At 44.0% G+C, this 23,857-nt stretch overlaps 1 protein-coding gene across 2 annotated transcripts in view; it reads right to left on the bottom strand.

Moving 5' to 3' along the window:
* Window positions 1-8,417: 8,417 nt before the first annotated feature.
* LOC135524158 (spondin-1-like) overlaps window positions 8,418-23,857 on the bottom strand; it is a 154,798-nt gene continuing 139,358 nt past the window's right edge. Inside the window, exons 10-17 of one of the 2 annotated variants that reach the window (XM_064951416.1) lie at window positions 19,285-19,425; window positions 18,271-18,346; window positions 17,489-17,671; window positions 15,873-16,043; window positions 13,769-13,936; window positions 12,757-12,918; window positions 11,621-11,905; window positions 8,418-9,815 (exon numbers count right to left, since the gene is read on the bottom strand). In XM_064951416.1, the coding sequence (XP_064807488.1) occupies window positions 9,646-9,815; window positions 11,621-11,905; window positions 12,757-12,918; window positions 13,769-13,936; window positions 15,873-16,043; window positions 17,489-17,671; window positions 18,271-18,346; window positions 19,285-19,425 (1,356 nt within the window). In that variant the 3' untranslated portion in view covers window positions 8,418-9,645. Of the gene's footprint in view, window positions 9,816-11,620; window positions 11,906-12,756; window positions 12,919-13,768; window positions 13,937-15,872; window positions 16,044-17,488; window positions 17,674-18,270; window positions 18,347-19,284; window positions 19,426-23,857 lie in introns of both variants that reach the window. The other variant, XM_064951417.1, reaches the window with a different exon arrangement.

The raw sequence follows: 23,857 nt of genomic DNA, 5'->3' as shown, positions 1-23,857 counted from the left end.
AAGAGCAAGTCGAAGTAAGGCATTCTAAGAGCAAGTCGAAGTAGGGCATTCTAAGAGCAAGTCGAAGTAGGGCATTCTAAGAGCGAGTCGAGTCACAAGTTAAGCAAAACAAAAGATCTATACCTGCAACGACTTTTTCAACCACACATCTTTGTCTATTTATCGAGGCTACAGGGCGGCCCTTTTCATTATTTTGTTCACAACTTATTTTTATCAGCCTATGTAATTGTAAAATAGGGACCTTGTAGCAGTCACAAGGGCATCAAATCAGCAGAAGGCAAGGCAAGTTGACGTGCTCAGAGTGTAGATTTACAAATTGAATCTGCCTAACAGGAGCTCAAACAGGTAGGCCTAGATAATAAGCACTTGGGCCCCCAGGACCATGCAATTACCCTATTGGCAATTACATCATCCAATAAACTGGTTCTACAATATAAAAGGCCATTTCAAACTCCATTGTTACATTGGTACCTTGTTCTTAATCAGACTTAATGATTATTAATGATATATCAACACCATGTATACATGGAACAATCATTTTATCTTATTCAACATTCTGACTCCAAAGCGTGGAGCGCAGGCCACTTACACGGAACCCAAACCGGCTGCGCGCGTGCGCTATCCTGCGTTATTGTGCATACATTTATTTTGCCCCCCCCCCCCCCACACACACCAAACGCGATCACAACACGCAGGTTAAAATATCAAAACAAACTCTGAACCAATGACATTAATTTGGGGACAGGTCGAAAAGCATTAAACATGTATGGCAATTTAGCTTGCACTTGCTAGCTAACATTAATTTGTCCTATTTAGCTAGCTTGCTGTTGCTAGCTAATTTGTCCTGGGATATAAACATTGAGTTGTTATTTTACTTGGAATGCACAAGGACCTCTACTCCGACAATTAATCCACACATAAAACGGCCAATGAATCGTTTCTAGTCATCTCTCCTCCTTCCAGGCTATTTCATTGTTTAATTTATATGGTGATCGCATCTAAACTTTCATTGTATTACCACGACTACTGGCAAAACAGTTCGTCTTTCAATCACCCACGTCGGTATAACCAATGAGGAGATGGCACGTGGGTACCTGCTTCTATAAATCAATGAGGAGATGGGAGAGGCAGGACTTGCAGCGCGATCTGCATCAGAAATAGGAATGAGTTCTATTTTAGCCCTTGGCGCCGCAGACTCTCGTTGGGCGCGCGAGCAGTGTTGGTGCAATAATTGAATAACATGGATTTCTACATTTATTTTGTGTCCGGTCTGATCAGCATGTTAGCCTATTTCTATGCGAAGTAAGACGCACACGCTCCTATTGCACACAGCAAAAATGGCAGAGACGTAGGACACACACACGGAACTCTGACATAACCCGGGAAATATGAACAAAAGAAAACATTGACTTAAACATAACGTCTACCTCTTGACTCTTGCGAATGTTCATATGCACTATTAACATCGCTCCCATTCAGAGCACGGTAAGAAATGGTTGGCTTTAAAATTAAAATGTATTGTAGGCTTATCAAACATGAAACAGAAATGTCTACGTGTTCCAATAAACAGCAAGGTAACGGAATGATGAAACGCTAGCAATTATTGCAGTATTAGATGGAATATAGATTTACCACATAGGACCAACAATTTTAAATGTGTGAAAGCAACAGCAAATATTTCAAGGAGAAAAAGCAGTCTCCGCTGGCAGGAGAGCGCAAGTGAAGTGCTCTTGTTGCGTCTTTGCCACAATAATATTTGATTTTAACAACAAATTCCAAATGAAAGCTTCATAATGTCAATTATCAATATCAAGCAATTGTTGCCCCATTACTGGTGAGCTTGCAGTAATGGGGCAACAATTGCTTGATATTGATAATTTACATTATGAAGCTTTCATTTGGAATTTTTCTTCGATGACAATCCATCAGGCCACTATGAGATCTACCTGTGTTGATTCTAAGCTTCCTGGAGCAACCGGAAGTGGTTAAAGTGTTTACTTTTAGCTTCTTGTGCCAACCGGAAGTGCCATAATTGGTGTCATAGGGGCTGTTTCGAAGGGTTAAAAAAGTCAGATCTTTCCAAAACTTCATGTGTGTGATTAGGCAACCCTCATGAACTGTAAATCAGTCATGTCTCCCATAAAAGTTCCAAGAAAAGCTCTCTCTCACACACACACACACAGCTTGGACGGAGGGACACAGTGTGGTGCGTAGAGACAGAACAGAGCCTGCAATAGTTACCTTTGTTCGAACTATTAAAGAACGGTCAGACCTAGAGTTCTGAAACTTTAGAAAACTGTTCTAGAGCTCAGGTGCGTGGTGAGTTATGTGGCTCTAGAAGGTTCTCGGACCGAGAAACAGCCTAGTACATTTGCAAAAACTTCAATTCATTTTGACATCACGAAAATGACGACATTTAGAAATGTCCCAGAGTTGCAAGACTAGATGCATTGCAACCGCCTCGGCCCATAGAGACAGACCCTAATGTTTCTGTCCGATAGCTCATTCAAGGATCCCGTAGCAACGCCCGGCAAAATGTGGATTTTCAACAACAATTAAGGTTGCTACTCGGGCTCCAAATTACCTATCGAGCCAAAACGTTGGATTCGGCGGCACCTCACCTAGGCCTACACATAATGTCAAAACTGGACCCGCAGCTAGAACGTAACTACGTGTTTTATGTTTTTATTATGGTTAGAACAGAAAGCGCTGTGAATTTTGGACCAGCTCTGAATATGTGATAGTTGGCTTCTAAACAAGTTGGAAAAAGTGGGTGTGGGGTCAGTTTGTATCAGTTTGGTGTCAGAATGATATCTAATTGATTGATGGACGGTGACTTGCTGGCTGACTTTTGTCCATTTGCAATATGTTTAAACAGTGAGGTACCATCACCAAAATTTGATTCTGAAATCAACACCATCGAGCTATGGAGAGGAACCAGAATCACTGCCTGACCATCCGAGTTCATCGGGCCAGTCAATTTCGCATTCCTGCAGTTTTTTTGAGCATGTCAAATTCTTGATGGTAAATGCCAATTGAAACATATTGCAAATGCACAGTGCATTTGGAGAGGAGAGTTGTATGGCATTGAAGCTCGCCTGGAAGTTAGTTAACACAGTGTCCAAAGAAGGGCTTTGCTGCAGGAGGGACTGGTGCACTTCACAAAATAGATGGCGTCATGAGAATGGAAAACTATGTGGATATATTGAAGTAACATCTAAAGACATAAGTCAGAAAGCTTGGTCGCAAATGGGTCTTCCAAATGGATAAGGACCCCAAGCACACTTCCAAAGTTGTGGCAAAATGGCTTCAGGGTAACAAATTCAAGGCATTGGAGTGGCTATCACAAAGCCCTGACCTCAATCCTATAGAAAATGTGTGGGCAGAACTGAAAAGGCGTTTGCGAGCAAGGAGGCCTAAAAACCTGACTCTGTTACACCAGCTCTGTCAGGAGGAATGGGCCAAAATTCACCCAACTTGTTGTGGGAAGCATGTGGAAGACTACCCAAAACGTTTGGCCCAAGTTAAACAATTTAAAGGCAATGCTATCAAATACAAATTGAGTGTATGTAAACTTCTGACCCACTGGGAATGTAATGAAATAAATAAAAGCTGAAATAAATCATTCTCTCTACTATTATTCTGCAATTTCACATTCTTAAAATAAAGTGAGCCTAACTGACCTAAGACAGGGAATTTTTACTAGGATTAAATGTCAGGAATTGTGAAAAACTGAGTTTAAATGTATTTGGCTAAGGTGTATGTTAACTTCTGACTTCAACTGTAGGCAGGGTTAGGGCCAATGCCAGGCAGGCCGTTCAGCTGGCTTTGTGAAGGGAAGGAGTGTTAACTGGTGAGGATGCAGGAGTGATGCAAGTCAGAGGGAGTTGACATCTTCTAAAAGCCTTTACGCTTAGGCAAATAGCTAGAGTTAAATAGTGGATTAGACTAGGCAAATACTGTAGCAATACATTTCCTATGACCGAAAACAGCTTCTGGAAATCAGAACAGTTTTCACTAACCCCGATTTGGATCAACCTTTCTACCTCAACGAATCGGCAGCTCTGGACATTATGCTTACTCCGGACCAGCCCCAATCCCCGGGACTTGAAAGATTAATCAAAAGAGAGAGAGTCAAATGAGGCGGCATCCTGACGAGACTACGCTGGAGAGTTAATAGATAACCACTGCCCTCTGTTCTATTTTTGCGAACGTGCAGTCACTGGAGAACAAACTGGATGCGCTCCGTTCGAGACTATCCTATCAATGGGACCTGAAAAACTGTAGTATCCTATGTTTCTCAGAGTCGTGGCTGAACGGAGACATGGATAATACACATCTCATTGATTTTTCTATGCATGTTTAAGGCCAGATGGCAGACTCGGGTAAGAAGGGAGGAGGGGTGTGTCTCTTTGTTATCGACAGATGGTGCTCGATCTCTAAATTTGTATTTTATTTTATTTTGTCTCAATTATCATATCTTTTTATTTGTTTTTATTTTATTTCACCTTTATTTAACCAGGTAGGCAAGTTGAGATCAAGTTCTCATTTACAACTGGCCAAGATAAAGCAAAGCAGTTCGACACATACAACAACACAGAGTTACACATGGAGTAAACAAACATACAGTCAATAATACAGTAGAAATGCAAGTCTATATACAATGTGTGCAAATGAGGTGAGATAAGGGAGGTAAAGGCAATAAATAGGCCATGGTGGCGACGTAAATACAATATAGCAATTAAACACTGGAATGATAGATGTGCAGTAGATGAATGTGCAAAATAGAAATACTGGGGTGCAAAGGAGCAAGATAAATAAATAAATACAGTAGGGGATGAGTTAGTTGTTTGGGCTATTTACAGATGGGCTATGTACAGGTGCAGTGATCTGTGAGCTGCTCTGACAGCTGGTGCTTAAAGCTAGTGAGGGAGATATCTAATGATAATCTGCAGACCATACTATTTTCCAAGAGAGTTTTCAGCTATATTTTTCGTAGCTGTCTATTTACCACCACAAACTAATGCTGGCTTAAGAATGCACTCAACAAGCTTTATAGGGCCATAAGCAAACAAGAAAATTCACATTCAGAGATGGCGTTTCTCATGGCTGGGGATTTTAATGTCAGGAATCTAAAATCCCTTTTTACCTTATTTTTACCAGCATGTCACCTGTGCAACTAGAGGCGGCAAAACTCTAGATCACCTTTACTCTGGCAAATCCAACCATAACTGAAGCAAGGATATGCATATTCTTGATATCATTTGAAAGGAAACACTTTGAAGGTTGTGGAAATGTGAAAGGAATGTAGGACAATGTAACACATTAGATCTGGTAAAAGATAATACAAAGATTTTTTGCTGTTGTACCATTATCTTTAAAATGCAAGAGAAAGGCCATAATGTATTATGCCAGCCCAGGTGCAATTTAAATGTTGGCCACTAGATGGCAGCAGTGTATGTGAAAGGTTTTAGACTGATCCAATGAACCATTGTATTTCTGTTCAAAATGTTGTATCAAAACTGCCCAAATGTGCCTAATTGGTTTATTAAAAATGTTCCAAGTTCATAATTGTGCACTCTCCTCAAACAATAGCATTGTATTTCTTCACTATAATAACTATTGTAAATTGGAAAGTGCAGTTAGATTAACAAGAATTTAAGCTTTCTGCCAATATCAGATATGTCTATGTCCTAGGAAATGTTCTTGATACTTACAACCTCATGCTAATCGCATTAGCGCACATTAGCTCAACTGTCCCGTGGGTGGGACACCGATATGTAGAGATCCTTATTAAGCTACAGGACTGTTTCGTTAGCACAGACTGAAATATGTTCTGGGATTCATGCAATAACATTGAGGATTTCACCAAATCAGTCACCGGCTTCATTGATAAGTGCTTCAACGACGAAGTCCCCATATTGACCGTAAGTACGTACATAACCCGACCAGAAGCCATGTATTACAGGCAACATCCCCAATGAGTTAAGGAGCTGCCACTTTCAAGGAGTGGGACACTAATCTGGACTCTTACAAGAAATCTAGCTACAACATCCGACAAGCTATCAAACATGCAAAACATTACTTAAATCAAATCCTACTACACCGGCTCTGATGCTTGACGGATGGGACAGGGCTTTCAAACTATCGCAATCTGCCCAGTGACGCGAGCCTGCCATATGACCTAAACGCCTTCTATGCTCGCTTTGAGGCAGGCAACACTGGACCATGCATGAGAGCACAAGCTGTTCCTGACGACTGAACACTTCCCTCTGCAACTGGATCATGGTCTTCCATCATTAAGTTTGCTGTAAACACCATGGTTGTAGGATGAGCCTATAGGGAAGGGGTCAGAGATCTGGCAGTGTGGTGCCAGGACAACAGCCTCTCCCTCAATGTCAACAAGACAAAGGAGCTGATCGTGGACTGCAGGAAATGAAAGGGAAAGCACACGCCTATCCACATTGATGGAGCTGTAGTGGAGCAGGTCGAGAGATACAAGTTCCTCAGTGTCCACGTCATTGGAGGCTGCTGACGGGAGAACGGCTCATAATAACGACTGGAATGGAGTGAATGGAATGGTAACAAAAACATAGTTTCATTCCATCCATTCCATTCCAGCCATTATTATGAGTCGTTCTCCCATCAGCAGCTTTCACATCACTAGGAATTAACATGGTTCACACACACCCACACAGTTGTGGAGAGGGCACGACAGCGCCTCTGCCCCTTCAGGGGACTGAAAAGATTTGTCATGGGCCCTCAGATCCTAAAAAATGTCTACAGCTGCATCATTGAGAGCATCTTGACTGGCTCCATCACTGCTTGGCAACTGCAAGGCAGTGACCGCAAGGTGCTACAGAGGGTGGTGAGTATGGCCCAGTACATCACTGGGGCTGAGCTCCTTGCAATCCAGGACCTCTGTACCAGACGGTGTCAGAGGAAGGCCCAGAAAATGTTTAGAGTCCAGCCATCCAAGCCATAGACTGTTCTCTCTGCTATCGCACGGCAAGCGGTACCAGTGCTCCAAGTGTGGAACCAATAGGATCCTGAACAGCTCCTACCCTCAAGCCATAAGACTGTTAAACAGGATTGCTAAATAGCTAATCAAATGGCTACCCGGACTACCTGCATTAACCCTTTTTTGCACTAAATCTCTTGCACTGACACACAAACTGGACTCTACCTACACAATCTCACACACATACGCCCACACACACAAAACATGCGCACACATGCATACTGACACCACACACACATGCTGCTGCTGCTATCTGTTATCTATCCTGTTGCATAGTCACTTTTCCCTTACCTATATGTACATTGCTATAGTACCTCAACTACCTCGTACCCCTGAACATCGACTCAGTACTGGTACTCCCTGTATATAGCCATGTTATTTTGACTCTTTATTGTTATTAGTTATTCACTATGTTCCTTGTGTCACTATTTATATTCATTATTTTTTATCTTTAACTCTGCATTGTTGGAAATGGACCCGCAAGTAAGCATTTCACTGTTAGTCTACACCTGTTGTTTTACGACGCATGTGACAAATAGAATTTCATTTTTGGTGCTCGGCCATTCATCTCGGCGGATGCACCCCCCCCCAACACCATAGATATTTAATGTCTGTGTCAGCAAGTGCAAGTGTCTCTCCCATAATTCATAGTAAATCTTTTATGAGTGTACAATGTAGGCCTCTGTATTTGTTACCATGGCTACAGTGGCTGGCTTCAACACTCGCCAGTCAATCCACTCGGTGGCCATTACAGCTGAAACTAATTTATATAAAGACATTTTGTATGCTTACCTTATTGAAAAACAAGTGTGTTCTTCCCCTTTTGAAATTCAAGAAAGGAATGCAACTGTTTATTTCTCTCTATGGTTTGACATTGAATTGAAATGAAAAACAAACCTTTTGTGACGAAGAAAGCCAAATGAGAGATTGTTTTTTTTAAAGTCCATCTGCTATTGGTTCTCTTAAATCTATCACAGCCCTGGTTAAACCTGTGGTTGAGCAGTAACTGAGGCACATGGCTGATTTGACAGTGGCAGAAGAACATTTATAAATAAACAGTGCTCTTTCTCTCCCTGTTGGTTGATCTTATACAGTGCAGCTGGGAGGTAGCTCATCTCTCGAACCCTGGAGCTGGGTACTCACTGGCAAAGTTAATGACTATTTCATTGAGGGCAATATGAAACAATGGCTTTTACAATAACATACAAGTGCTGTATGATTGAGCTAGGTCATTTCAGACAATTGGCTAAGTTGCAAGGTCTTTTTTCCTCTCAATTTCCTTTTCATGGTCGCCACCTAGTGGATTCACATTGTGCCTACAGTCAAGGCAGACATTGAAAGTATAATACATGCTCGGTCAAAAGAAAGTGTGAGATGAGCAAAAAGACATTCAGAATTATTTCTCACATGTACTTTTATTGTAAAGGTTATTTATTCCAAAATATGGTGTGATATGGTGTAGAGGCAAAAAAAAGAAAGAGAGAGGACAGAAAAAAACAAGAGAGCGAGAACATCTAAAAATGAGTTTGGCAAGACTTGGCTGACATTTTTATCAAAATACACAACAAAAAGAACACAATATCTAATGATGCACACAATCGCTGCCCTCTCAATGAGGCATCTCTATGTTTAAGCCTCTACATGTATTACAATGGAATAAAAAGTCACTACAGATTCTTGTCTTGAAAAGAATAATCTATTTGAGGCATACAAAAACCTGGAATGATTGTTTACCTGTGCTTTGTTTTGGAATACAATTGTCAAATTAACAAACTAACCACAGGATACAATATTTTTTATAAATTACTTGGTTGGTATTTTCATTTTAATAACGTTTCATTACAATCAACACTTATTTTCGAAAAAGTCACTGTGTATACAGAGCTACTTTGTACAAACTGTATGGAGTATTGTGGTTCATACAACAGGGTTATTATGCCCAAATCAACAGGGCAGTGATGTTTGGAGACCTGCCTTAATGATACAGGAATGCTGGAGTGACCCAGATAAAAACATTTGGGGCAGGAACAAAATGCCAAAAGCTAATTCCTTGTGACGCCCTAGGCTAGAGGCCTGGGCTAATGTGACTCTAAGATTTGCAACTGCCCTTTTAAACATGGTGATCATCATCATCTGGCCACAGTTTGAAGTCTAGGGCCACAACCAGTGAAGTGAAGTCTTCTGACTGAGAAATGTTAGACATGCAAGAGTGAAAGTGTGCCATCACTGCTAGCTAGTGAAGCCAATGCGACGGTAGTATAAAGACAAAAATAACATTGTTAAAAAAAAGTGTTGTATTGTGTGTGGTTGTGAAGTTGTGGTGTACTGTATAGTGTTGGTTACATAGTAATACATAGGCCTGCTGAGTGATGAGGCTACTAGAAGACTAATGACTGACACTGGTCTCGTCCTCAGCCCAGTGATCCACTAAATGCTTACAGTAATGGCATCTCTGGAGTATCTCTTATCTCCATCGAATACACAGGTGGACTGTCTCCACCACACCGACTGCCAACCTTGGCTAAATCAACACTGACTGAGTCTGCTTCTCCTTCCTCCCCCCCAACCCTAACAGAGTGCATCGTATAATATCACAGAGAAACACAGATAAACAGCAGCGCCCCCTAGCAGGGATGGACTTTACAGGCGCGGATCTCCTTCCTGTCCTTGCAGCTGGTGACCTGTGCCGGGGTGTTCTTAGCTCTCTTCTTCACCGTCATGAAGCGCTCCTGGATCCCCCCGCCGCAGTGTTTGGTACAGTCTGTCCAACTGGACCAGGGCCTCATCTTGCAACCTGTGGGAACAAGTCAATTGACAGTGTAAGAACAAGGAGTCCCTGTCCGGCCTCCATTTCCCATTATTACTGATTATGCATGGTAAGTACAGGGGGGGTAATGCTGCCTAGCAACCCTAGAGGATATACCACGGTGGGGTATTTGTCACTGTCCACAGCTCATTAGCCCCAGGTTAAAGAGGCCTGTCCCTGTCTCTGTTGGGAGGCAGCAGTCCAAAGCCCACCCTGACTATTTGGCCTCTACCTGCTCATCAGGAAGGCCATCTGTGAGCTGGACTAGTCACTGTATCACCCTGACAGGGCTGATCAGCATTGAGTGTAGCCACTCTAACACAGCAATCGCACTGCGCCCGGCTGGCAAGGCAGAGAGGGAGGGAGGAGGGGGCAGAGTTGATCCTCTCAAGCATTGGGCGGGGCGATTGAGAGTGGGCTGCATGGTCCCCTTGAACCTTGACTGAGAAATGTCTATTTACATTCAGAGCTACAACGGATATCTCAGTGGGACTCATGGAGAATTAATGATGAGTGACTGTGAAATCATCATCAATGACTTGCCCTATGAATGTTTTGCCCTTTATATTTGGGATATAAAGGATACATCAAGGTGGTGTATAAATCATGAATCAAGCATGGCTTGACAATGACATTAATCAAAATGTCGATCATGGCTGAAAGAGGAAATGACAATAGAGGTGATGAAGATGGTCTTGAAGAAAACGATGATAATGATGAAGACAGTGATGAAGATGATAATAACAAAGGTATATACAGTGGCTTGCGAAAGTATTCACCCTCCTTGGCAGGATTGTTGCATTACAATCTGGAATTGAAATAGATTTTTGGGGGGTTTGTATCATTTGATTTACACAACATGCCTACCACTTTCAAGATGCAAGATATTTTTTATTGTAAAACAAACAAGAAATAAGATTAAAAAAACAGAAAACTTGAGAGAGCACAAGTCAAAACTTTGTAGAGACACCTTTTTTCAGCTATTACAACTGCAAGTCTCTTGGGGTATGTCTCTGTAAGCTTGGCACATCTAGCCACTTGGATTTTTGCCCATTCTTCAAGGTAAAACTGCTCCAGCTCCTTTCAAGTTGGATGGATTCCGATGGTGTACAGCAATCTTTAAGTCATACCACAGATTCTCAATTGGATTGAGGTCTCGGCTTTGACTAGGCCATTCCAAGACATTTAAATGTTTCCCCTTAAACCACTCGAGTGTTGCTTTAGCAGTATGCTTAGGGTCATTGTCCTGCTGGAAGGTGAACCTCAGTCCCGGTCTCAAATCTCCGAAGACTGAAACAGGTTGCCCTCAAGAATTTCCATGTATTTAGCGCCATACATCATTCCTTCATTCTGACCAGTTTCTTGGTCTTCATGGTGCCGCTTGCTTGGTGGTGCCCCTTGCTTTGTGGTGTTGCAGACTCTGGGGCCTTTCAGAACAGGTGTGTATGTATACTGAGATCATGTGACACTTAAATAAAGTCCACCTGTGCATAATCTAACTAATTATGTGACTTCTGAAGGTAATTGGTCGCACCAGATCTTATTTAGGGGCTTCATAGCAAAGCGGGTGAATACAAATGCACACACCACTTTATTTTTTTGAATTTATTTTTTCCATTTCGCTTCACCAATTTGGACTATTTTGTGTAGCATGTCCATTACATGGAATCCAAATAAAAATCAATTTCAAATACAGGTTGTAATGCAACAAAATAGGAAAAACGCCAAGGGGATGAATACTTTTGCAAGGCACTGTATACAGAATATATATGAAGGTGATGATGATGACTGACCTGGCTGTTCATCCACTGCTGCATCTCGTTCTTGCTGTTTGCCCCTTCTCTTCTCTTTCCCGCCGCCCACCTCTCCCCCCCGCCGTCTCTTCCTCTCCTCGCTGGCCCTGGAGCCCCTTTTGCACTTCCTGATCTTACACTTCTTCCTCTGGACCGTCTCGGGGCAAGGCTCCCCTCCAAACTGGGGCTCCAGCTTCACCATGCGCGTCCTGATGGTGTGTCCTTTACCGCAGGACTTGTTACACTCAGACCACTCCGTCCACTCTGATACCATGCAGTCCGTAGCTGGGGAGGGATAGGAAAGGGGTTGGGGGGGGGTATTGAAAGGTTGAGTGAAAGGCTACTTGCTAATGTCTCTATTCATGATCATTGGACAACTACTTTACTTACCTGACAATGATGAAAACTCCTTCATTTAAGCGACATAAACTTAGCTGTGTGTTATTATTGCAAGTCAACCCTTGATAAAAGACGCTGAGGGCGTATATTGTCCAGTAGGGGACTGGTATGGTTTTCATTTCAACCAGAGGAACAAAAATAAATGTTAATTGATAAGGACTAAATTGTCATCTTTTCATATGTTATATTAGTCTGCCTGAAAACCAGAAAACTATTTCTTGTTTCAATAATTCTTTCCATAATCCATTCTCACATTTGACTGCATCATTCATGGAATAATACGACTGTGTATTTTTGCAGAACATTTGTTATTACTTTGCTGGGAACAATTGTGTATTTGTTGCAGAACATTTGTTTTTTACTTTGCAAGGAACCCGATTAGAATATAAATAATGGAGCTCCGCTTTAAATGTCAAAGTACAAGGAGACGGAAGATGTCAAATCCTCCATGACGGAAATCTGCCTGGTGTCTGACTTCCACTATGTCTGTCTGTGAGCCTAAGTCTCAACACCTTTTTGGCAACACACAGGCTATTGCTATGCAAAACAAACCAAAGGACTCAGCTATACAATCTGGGACCAGGCTATGACAGTGCTAAAACAAACAAACAAACAAACAAACATATGAATTTGAAATATTATGCACAAAGTTGGGCACTAGTTTCTAGTGGTCACACTCTGTTTTAGCATTGATGGTAGTGGTAAACAGCATGGCAACATCTGATGGTGACACTTACGACACTCCGGCTGCATACACCGCTCCACCTGTTCCAGCTCCTCAGTACACTCCCCCAAGTCTGGAGACTTGAGCATGCGCTGGCGTGTACGCACTCCCTTCCCGCATGTCACACTGCAGTCGCTCCAGTCGGACCACGGAGACAGCATACACGGGATAGAGTCTGCAGGGATAGATAAACCAAGCATGGGACTGTCAGTCTGCACATAATTACATAATGTCCCCTGCTCTTCAGATCAACTGCTGTTCGGTAGTTTCAACATACAACATTTCATTTCCGCTACCTTCATCTGCTGTTTTTCATACCTGGGACTTAAAATTATTTTATTGGGTGACTATATACTGGATGTACAAAACATTAAGGACACCTTCCTAATACTGAGTCTCCCCTCCCCCTTTTGTCCTCAGAACAGCCTAAATTATTCAGGAAATGGACTCTACAAGGTGTCTATAAAGCGTTCCACAGGGATGCTGCCCCATTTTGACACCAATGCTTCACTGAAAGTCCTTTGGGTGGTGGACCATTCCTGAAACACACGGGGAAACTTTTGAGCGTGAAAAACCCAGCAGCGTTGCAGTTCTTGACACAAACTGGTGCGCCTGGCAGCTATTACCATACCCCGTTTAAAGGCACTTAAATATTTTAACCGGTCTCCACCTCTTCATCTACACTGATTGTAGTGGTTTTAACAAGTGACATCAATAAGGGATCATACTGTACTGTAGCTTTCACCTGCATTCACCTGGTCAGTGTATGTCATGGAAAGAGCAGGTGTCCTTAACGTTTTGTACACTGAGTGTATTTTCATGCTTCCTCTCCTCTGAGATATTCTGTCAATTTTAGTGTGCACCCAGCCTGTTGGATCGAGATACATAAAAACTACAGATGCCCCTTGGCAGATGGCTGAACAAGGCTGCCTGTCACAGTGCTTTTAGATGTAGTGTCTCTGGCCTGCAGCCTGGGACCTGGGGGATGAGGCAGGTGTTGAGTGGGTGTGAGGGGCGTTACTCACGGCACTCAGGCATCATGCATTTCTCCACCTCTGCCACCTCCACTTTGCACATGGAACCATCCGAGGGGGGCATCTTCACCATGCGCTCACGTTGCTTCATGCCCAGCCCACAGGTGGTGCTGCAGGGATCCCACTCACCCCACTCCGTCACCACACAGCTACTGGGGGCTAATGGAAGGGACAGATACACGCCCATACAATGGGATGGTTCTTTGTTATGGCGGCTTGCGATTACTGTTATTAACATTCCTTGAGATACTTGGTTTCATTAACACACTGACTAAATAAGCCTGTTGGCATATAGCAGCAGGGCTAAGGAAGTATACTTCAAAAGAACAGAAAGGCCCGCACACTGAATATGCGCACAATTACAACCTTTATTGACAATGTTTCCATATACAAGGATCTTTATCAGGTCAAACGGAGTGAGTGCTCACATCCAAAAATAATTACACATTTCACCTCACATGACCATTATGCACATGGCTATACAAAGGGCACTAACCATTCATCATAGAGGTACATACGGTCATAAAGGACTTTGACATGTCTATGTTTTCTCAATGACATTCAAATCAGCATTGAAAAAAGGCACAAGTTTAAGTTTTTTCCACCTGAGCGAGTCTGACCACAAGTCAGAGACCACTTTGATGACACACCAAATGTGTTTGTCACGACTTCCGCCGAAGTTGGTGCCTCTCCTTGTTCGGGCAGCGTTCAGCGGAGCCTCCTACGACGGTCCACAGTCCGGAACCTCCTACGACGGTCCACAGGCTGGAGCCTTATTCTACGCCGGGGCCCAGTCCAAGCACGGTGTCCTGTCCTGCTCCATGGCAAGAAGCCTCCCTCTACGCCGGTACCCAGTCCAGGCACGGTGTCCAGTCCCACTCCTAGGCTGGAGCTTTCCTCTGTGCCGGTGCCCAGCCCAGGCATGACGGCCAGTCACGCTCTATGGCAGGAGCCTCCCTCTGCGCCGGTACCTAGTCCAGGCACGGCGTCCAGCCCCGCGCCAAGTCCGGAGTCTTCCTCTGTGCCAATGCCCAGTCCAGGCACGGAGGCCAACTCAGCTCCAAGGCCGGAGTCTTCCTCAGCGCCGATGTCCAGGCACGGTGGCTAGTCCCGCGCCAAGGCCGGAGTCTTCCTCAGCGCCGATGTCCAGGCACGGTGGCTAGTCCCGCTCCATGGCAGGAGCCTTTCTCTGCGCCGGTGCCCAGTCCAGGCACGGCATCCAGTCCCGCGCCAAGGCCGGAGTCTTCCTCAGCGCCGATGTCCAGGCATGGCAGCCAACTCAGCTCCATGGCCAGAGCCTTCCTCGGCGCCGGTGCCCAGTCCGTGTGCGGCGTTCAACCCAGCTCCATGGCCGGGGCCCTCCTCTGTGCCAATGCCCAGTCCAGGCACAGCGTTCTACCCAGCACCATGGCCGGAACTGTGGTCTGTCATGGCCTGACCATAGAGAGCCTTTTTATTCTCTCTTTTGGTTAGGTCGGGGTGTGACTAGGGCGGGTGTTCCTATCTAGGTTATTGTTTTTTTTATGTTGGCCTGATACGGTTCCCAATCAGAGGCAGCTGTTTATCGTTGTCTCTGATTGAGGATCATATTTAGGCAGCCATTTCCCCACTGTGTTACAGTGTATAGTCAAGTAAGCAGTTATTCCGGCGGGCCCCTTTGGCAATTATTTAATAAAACCAAAAGCTTACCTTGACTTGGAAGAGTTTCAGTGTTGTGTTGGATAGTCATAGCCAGCTAGCTAACATAGCATCCCTCGGTTTGAGCCAGGCATTTGAGTAACTAAACTAGTCAGCTACATTTGCTAGCTAAAAAAATGACACTTTCTTTTGCTTCTCCGTCATTTTTGAAGGAATGAATTTGTTGAAAACTATTCAGCTATTGTCTTTCTCCTTCGAGTCAACTACTCACCACACTTTATGCACTGCAGTGCTAGCTAGCTGTAGCTTATGCTTTCAGTACTAGATTCATTCTCTGATCCTTTGATTGGGTGGGCAACATAAACTAAAGATTCTAGCTTTAACACAGAAGGCCTGAACCCACAATATGATCCTAATGTCACAAAGACTTGTACCCCCATGTTTCAGTGAGACTCACAGCAGTCGTCGTTGACCACACACTTCTCCGTCTCCTCAGTGTTCAGAGAGCAGATGGATCCATCCTCCGGGAACTGTTTGATGTAGCGCTCCCGAGACCTCATCCCCATCCCACAGGACACACTGCACGGAGACCAGTTGATCCACTCTGACATCATACAGGTAGACGCTTCTGGAAATGACGAGGCATAGACAAGCATGGTTAAACCACACTGGAGGCTGTGGTCACCATTAACATGCCATAACATGCAACAGCTCTGTCCATTCATTCCATCAATACTAGCTGACACCTAAATTACACCTGCACCTTCTTCTGGTAACAAGTAACACACCCTAAAATATTTGATTTAGTTCTACCTAATCTTACTCCGCTCTCTCCAATTATCTGGGAACAGAGCAAGTAAACAAAAACAATTTCAAAGAGGATGGATAAACTTTGGGGAACTTTCCATGGATTTCTCTTTAATCTTGTCCATCCCACTGCCTGCCTGCGGATTGGAAGCAGCTGTGAGTGTAGCTTAATAAAGCAGAGCTAAGTGGATCATTAATAAGAGCTGTAAATAAATGTGGCCCTGATGAGGCCCCCAGGGGCCACGTCCAGCTTCAGGAATATCAATCAACCACGGACATTAACAGAGCGATACAAGAAAGGAAAGGAGTGACGTGCAGGAAGAAAAGCATACGCTGCCGGTCCTATTAATCGATAGTGTGTGTTGGAGGGAAACAATAGCCTTGAACAATTCAAACACACTTTATCAAGCCCTGACAAAGCTGAGATTTGGGGCACGAGTAGAGAGAAAGGGAGGAATGACAAACACCTCTGCACGACTTATCATGTGCCTTTTGGCATGGTGGACTAAATTGACAACTTTGATGAGAATTGGACAAAGGACCAGTTCGTTCCTGAGAAACAAAGTTGATGTCAATCTGACCGAATAGAACAGCCATCAGATCTGTCTTGTTTACAGGAAGAAGAAGCTTTTGTGGAATATCATATTCCTGTCTTTGGATCTTTACCTGGTTGTGGGACTTGATGAGGCTCCAAAGTTCCATCTTTACACGTTGTATTTGAATGCCAACAACAAACCGGTATTAATTGTGCATCATACGTAGCATGTAAACCGGGAAAGGGAAAACAATGGCAACAATGTATTTTCTCGTGCTTGGCTAGTAAATTGGAGGATTGTGACACCATTTCAACCCTAATCCCTGTTCCCATACATGGATATGGATACGACTGTCTTTAGTCAATATGACATGTACACGACCACACAGGGATCACCAGCTCAGCCTGCAGAGCAGCAGACAAACCTTTAGCCAACAACCTCTTCTTTATGACCTGCTTTAAAAAAACAATAACATATAATTGTCTTTTTCCAATTTTTGGAAGCTCTTTTACAGCCATTGGAGATGGAACAACATGTTCTGAATGAGACAAAACTGTTGGATTTCAATTCTCAAAAATTCATAGACGTTTCACCCAATTGTTATCAGGCAGGCAAACAACTGTATTCATGTCTAAGCGGAGGCGACTTTGTCAGCTGACTCATACCAGTGATTGCATGCATCAGTGCTATGAATGAGAAACAGGCCTGTGACACTGTCCTTAGTCCTCACCCTCCTCGCTGCAGCCGGGCCCCATGCAGGGTTTGAAGTCCTGGGTGTGAGGGCAGGGTACACTGAGGTCCAGCTGGGCCTTCAGCATCCTCTGTCTCATCCTCCGGCCCTTGTCACAGCTGGCTGAGCTGCAGGCTGACCACGGAGACCAGTTGGAGTAGATGCACGTCTCTGGAGTGTCGTCTGGAGGAAGAAATACTCTATTAGACAATGCATTGACAAGTCCTCTTGGTCAGCTTGTCTGACAATAACTGCATTGGTTAAATGTCACTATCTTGTCATATTCTAATGAGATCATGTAACTGGGGATGGGGGGGTATTAATACTCAATTTTCTTGTTTATAACCCTATATTTTCACTGCTTTAGAATGTGCTGGTGCTGTATAGGTATGGACTAATGCGCCTAACTGCCTAAAAAAGTCAATGCAAGTTTATACAGTTCAGGTCTTGCTCTAACCACAGTGTATAGTTACTGTACAGTACCCACAGTACGTGTATTGTAATGTACTAGAGACCTTCCTGTTAAGGAAACAGACTGTGTTGCCCTCAACAGAAAGAGGTTAGAGAGAACCCGGTTCAAAGGTAGAATTGGACGTTAACTGCAGAGTGTGGTTAGAAACAAACTCCACAGGTTCATTTCTCCTGCTAGCAGTGTTGATGGTGTTCAGCAGACAGACATCTGGAAGTTTAAACATGGATTCAGGCAAAGCAAGTCCAGCAGCTGGAGCGTGTGGCTTTTAAATTGAACATCCCAAATTGGTTGAGATAAAGTGCTTCCACACCTTCCTCCTTCTCCTCCTGGCCAATATCTGCCACGATATCGTCCACTGTGTCCGGGACAATATTGCACTGCTCTCCCTGTGGACAAGAAACATGATTCAACATCACAAACACTGACAAGATTCTCAATTTACCATTTAATATCCCATTCTCATCGGAGACAAGGGTAAACACCCGAATATGTGTAATTTATTTTCTTGGCAATCTTCTGTGAAATGGAGGTTAGGTCAATATGACATCTGGTTGTTGGTTGAAAAGAGACAGATTTTTTTTCTCCAAATAATTATTTGCTTCAATTGGAAGGAGACAAACACATTGTAATTTTTCTATGTGTTTTCCAAAGACTTGCTATGATCACTATGGCAATATACGCTGAGTGTACAAAACATTAGGAACATCTTCTTAATATTGAGTTGCACCTCCTTTTGCTCTCAGAACAGCCTTGAGTCGTTGGGGCATGGGCTGTACAAGGTGTCAAAAGCGTTCCACATGGATGCTGGACTGTATTGACTCCAATACTTCCCACAGTTGTGTCAAGTTGTCTGGATGTCCTTTGGGTGGTGGACCATTCTTGATACACACGGGAAACTGTTGAGCGTGAAACAGTGTTGCAGTTCTTGACACACTCAAACCGGTGCTCCTGGCACCAACGACCATACCCTGTTCAAAGGCACTTAAATCTTTTGTCTTGCCCATTCACCCTTTGAATGGCACACATACACAATCCATGTCTCAATTGTCTCAAGGCTTAAAAATCCTTCTGTAACCAGTCTCCTCCCCTTCAACTATACGGATTTAAGTGAATTTAACAAGTTACATCAATAAGGGATCATAGCTTTCACATGGATTCACCTGGACCGTCTACTGCCCATTCAAAGAGCTATGTATCCAATGCAACATTAAATGTATAGTGACTGTGAGGAGAGTTATGTTGCATGAACATTCACATTTCTTCAGCGAGAGGGAGCAGACACAGACAAAGATAGCGGAATGAATGAGCCAGGCGCTGATGGTACCTTTCTGGCTATCCTTTCCACCAACACCCGGGCCAAGGCTGTGATAGGGCCTCCCTCAGTGTCGTAGAAGGGACTCTGGGGGTGGTCCAGGCTGGTCAGGGGCCGGATCCTCTCCTGGGGTATCGTAGGCTTGTTGGGAGACTGGAATGGTACGAGACAGGGTGGACTATGAGTGACACAATATGGACATTGTGCTAGGAGTAAGTGTAAGACAGGGTAATATAGGTCCACGGAAGGGAGTTAGTACAACAGTACTAACAGTAATTCTAATAGGAGTTAGTATAGGTGCAGAGTTGGTATTAAAGGCCCAGTGCAGTCAAAAATATGATTTGCCTGTGTTAAACTGTGTAAATATATATATATAAAACTCAGCAAAAAAAGAAACAAGTTTCTCTGGTCTGATTAATCCAAGATTAAACTCTTTAGCATGAATGCAAAGTGTCATGTCTGGAGGAAACCTGGCACCATCCCTATGGTGAAGCATGATGTTGGCATCATCATACTGTGAGGCTAGTCAGGATCGAGGAAAAGATGAACGGAGCATGGTTCATCTTCCAACAGGACAACGACCCTAAGCAAACAGGCAAGACAATGCAGGAGTAGCTTCAAGGACCGTCTCTGAATGTCCTGGAGTGGCCCAGCCAGAGCCTGGACTTGAACCCGCTCGAATATCTCTGAAGAGACCTGAAAATAGCTGTGCAGCAACACCGCAGAGAAGAATGGGAGAAACTCCCCAAATACAGGTGTGCCAAGCTTGTAGCATCACACCCAAGAAGACTCGAGGCCGTAGTCGCTGCCAAAGGTGCTTCAACAGAGTAAATGGTCTGAATACTTAGGTAAATGTGATATTTGTGGAGGTTTTATTATTATAAATTAGCTAAATATCTAAAAAAAGATTTTTGCTTTGTCATTATGGAGTATTGTGTGTAGATTGATGAGGCAAAAAAATATTTAATCAATTTTAGAATAAGGGTGTAACGTAACAAAATATACAGTTGAAGTCGGAAGTTTACACACTTATGTTGGAGTCATTAAAACTCATTTTTCAACCACTCAACACATTTCTTGTTAACAAACTATAGTTTTGGCAAGTCGGTTGGGACATTTACTTTCTGCATGACACAAGTCATTTTTCCAAAAATTGTTTACAGACAGATTATTTCAGTTATAATTTACTGTATCACAATTCCAGTGGGTCAGAAGTTTACATACACTAAGTTGACTGTGCCTTTTAACAGCTTGGAAAATTCCAGAAAATGTCATGGCTTTAGAAGCTTCTGATAGGCTAATTGACATCATTCGAGTCAATTGGAGGTGTACCTGTGGATGTATTTCAAGGCCTACCTTCAAACTCAGTGCCTCTTTGCTTGACGTCATGGGAAAATCAAAAGAAACCAGCGAAGAGGTCAGAATAAAATGGTAGACCTCCACAAGTCTGGTTCATCCTTGGGAGCAATTTACAAACGCCTGAAGGTACCACATTCATCTGTACAAACAATAGTATGCAAGTATAAACATCATGGGACCACGCAGCCGTCATACCGCTCAGGAAGGAGACGTGTTCTGTTTCCTAGAGATGAACGTACTTTGATGCGAATAGTGCAAATCAATCCCAGGTACAAAACAGGTACAAAAGTATCTATATCCACAGTAAAACGAGTCCTATATTGACATAACTTGAAAGGCGGCTCATCAAGGAAGAAGCCACTGCTCCAAAACTGCTATAAAAAAAAGCCAGACTACGGTTTGCAACTGCACATGGGGACAAAGATCGTACTTTTTGGAGAAATGTCCTCTGGTCTGATGAAACAAAAATAGAACTGTTTGTCAATAATGACCAGTTATGTTTGGAGGAAAAAGGGGGAGGCTTGCAAGCCGAAGAGCACCATCCCAACTGTGAAGCATGGGGGTGGCAGCATCATGTTGTGGGGGTGCTTTGCTGCAGGAGGGACTGGTGCACTTCACAAAATAGATGGCATCATGAAGTAGGAAAATTGTGGATATATTGAAGCAACATCTCAAGACATCAGTCAGGAAGTTAAAACTTGGTCACAAATGGGTCTTCCAAATGGACAATGACCTCAAGCACACTTCCAAAGTTGTAGCAAAATGGCTTAAGGACAACAAAGTCAAGGTATTGGAGTGGCCATCACAAAGCCCTGACCTCAATCCTATAGAAAATTTGTGGGCAGAACTGAAAAAGAGTGTGTGAGCAAGGAGGCCCACAACTTGACTCACTTACACCAGCTCTGTCAGGAGGAATGCACCACAATTCAAAAAGCAATGCTACCAAATACTAATTGAGGGCATGTAAACTTCTGACCCACTGGGAATGCGATGAAAGAAATAAAGGCTGAAATTAATAATTCTCTACTATTATTCTGATATTTCAAATTCTTAAAATAAAGTGGTGATCCTAATTGACCTAAGACAGGGAATTTTTACTAGGATTAAAAGTGGGGAATTGTGAGAAACTGAGTTTAAATGTTCTTGCTTGAGAAATTGCCTTTTTGTAACGGCCGTTGGTGGAAGAATGTGAGGACCAAAGCACAGGGTGGTACGTGTTCGTCATTTTAATGGTAAAGCTGAACACTATACAACAATCAACAAAGGACAACTGAAACAGCTCCGTCAGGTGTAAAACACACTAAACAGAAATGAACTACCCACACCACACAGGTGGGAAAAGGCTACCTTAGTATGGTTCTCACTCAGAGGCAACGATAGACAGCTGCCTCTGATTGAGAACCACACCCGGCCAAACACAGAAATCCAAAACATAGAAAATGAACATAGAATAACCACCCTAGTCACACCCTGGCCTAACCAAAATAGAGAATAAAAGCCTCTCTATGTCCAGGGCGTGACAGTACCGGACAGCACCGTACAGGCGGGAGGCTCTGGCAGCGCCGGACAGGCGGGCGACTGTGGCAGCGCCGGAGTGAAGGGCGACTCTGGAGGGAGGAAACGGAGAGACAGCCTGGTCCTTGGAGGAGACACAGGATAGACCGGGCCGTGGAGGCGCACTGAAGGTCTCGAACTAAGGGCCTGCACCACCCGTCCTGGCTGGCTGGTGATTTTAGCCCGGCACGTGGGGGCGCAGGCACAGGACGCACTGGGCTGTGCAGACACACGGAGACAGTGCGCAGAGCCGACGCTGGATATCCTGGCCCGAGGAGACGCACTGCCGGTCTGGAGAACAGAGCTGGCACCATCCGTCCTGGCTGGATCCTCACCCTAGCCCGGCAGATGCGGTGAGCTGGAATGTAGCGCACCTGGCTCAGAGCACGTATTGGAGAGCTGTAGCGCCGAGCTGGCACAGGAGGCCTGGTGCATGGGGCTGGCACAGTCTTCACCAGATGGCTAGCACGCACCTCAAGACGAGTATGGAGAGCTGACTCAGGTGACTTCAAATCGCAGACACGCTCCGCCGGGCGGATTTCGTGCCGCATGCACCAACACAGCAGCTCTCTCATTGCTCTCTCCTCCAATCTCCCCATCAACTCCTTCACAGTCTCGGCTTCGCTTCCTTTGCTCACCTCAAATTTCACCCCATAGCCCGGGGCCTGACCAGCCCCATGATCGCCATGGTAAGCACGGGGAGTGGGCTCAGGTCTCCAACCTGACTCTGCCACACTCCCTGTGTGCCCCCCAATTTTCTTTGAGGGGGGGCTGCCTCTCGAGCTTCCTTGCCAGCCCGGCCAAGTCCTCGTAGTGTTACCGCTCAGCCTTAGCTGCCTCCAGTTCCTCCTGTGGACGGCGATACTCCCCCGCCTGCCTCCAGGGTCCCTTCCCGTCCAGGATCTCCTCCCATGTCCAGGAGTCCATTACACCACGCTGCTTGGTCCTTTGGTGGTGGGTAGTTCTGTAACGGCCGTTGGTGGAAGAAGGTGAGGACCAAAACGCAGCGTGGTACGTGTTCGTCATTTTAATGGTAAAGCTGAACACTATACAACAAGCAACAAAAGAACAACCGAAACAGGAACCTGGCCAAACACAGAAATCCAAAACATAGAAAATGAACATAGAATGCCCACCCTAGTCGCACCTGGGCCTAACCAAAATAGGGCGTAACACTTTTCCTAAGAAGCTATTTTTATTTATTTTTTACCATTTTATGGTACTTCATTGTTACCCAGAAATGATTTGATATTGAGATAAAAAAACGGCTTTATTGGACTTTTAAAACCTCTTAAGGTATAGGGGGCAGCATTTTCACTTTTGGATAAATAGCGTGCCCAATTTCAACTTCCTGCTACTCATGCCAGAAATATAAGATATGCATATTATTAGTAGATGTGGATATAAAACACTCTGAAGTTTCTAAAACTGTTTGAATCATGTCTGTGAGTATAACAGAACTTATGTAGCAGGCAAAACCCAGAGGACTAACTGTTCAGAATTGTTTTTTTTTTGCCTCTGACTGTTCCCTGAGTTGTCTTTGCTAAGGGATATTTTTTAGGAACTGGTGTCAGTTCCTACCACTTTCACTGGATGTCACCAGTCTTTGGAATTTGGTTGAGGTTATTCATTTGTGCAACGAAGAAGAAGCACATCCTGGAACAACGTTACA

The sequence above is a fragment of the Oncorhynchus masou genome, chromosome 31, assembly GCF_036934945.1.
Source record: "Oncorhynchus masou masou isolate Uvic2021 chromosome 31, UVic_Omas_1.1, whole genome shotgun sequence".
NCBI classification, from domain to species: Eukaryota; Metazoa; Chordata; class Actinopteri; order Salmoniformes; family Salmonidae; genus Oncorhynchus; species Oncorhynchus masou.
This window is presented reverse-complemented; position numbering and strand designations above follow the sequence as displayed.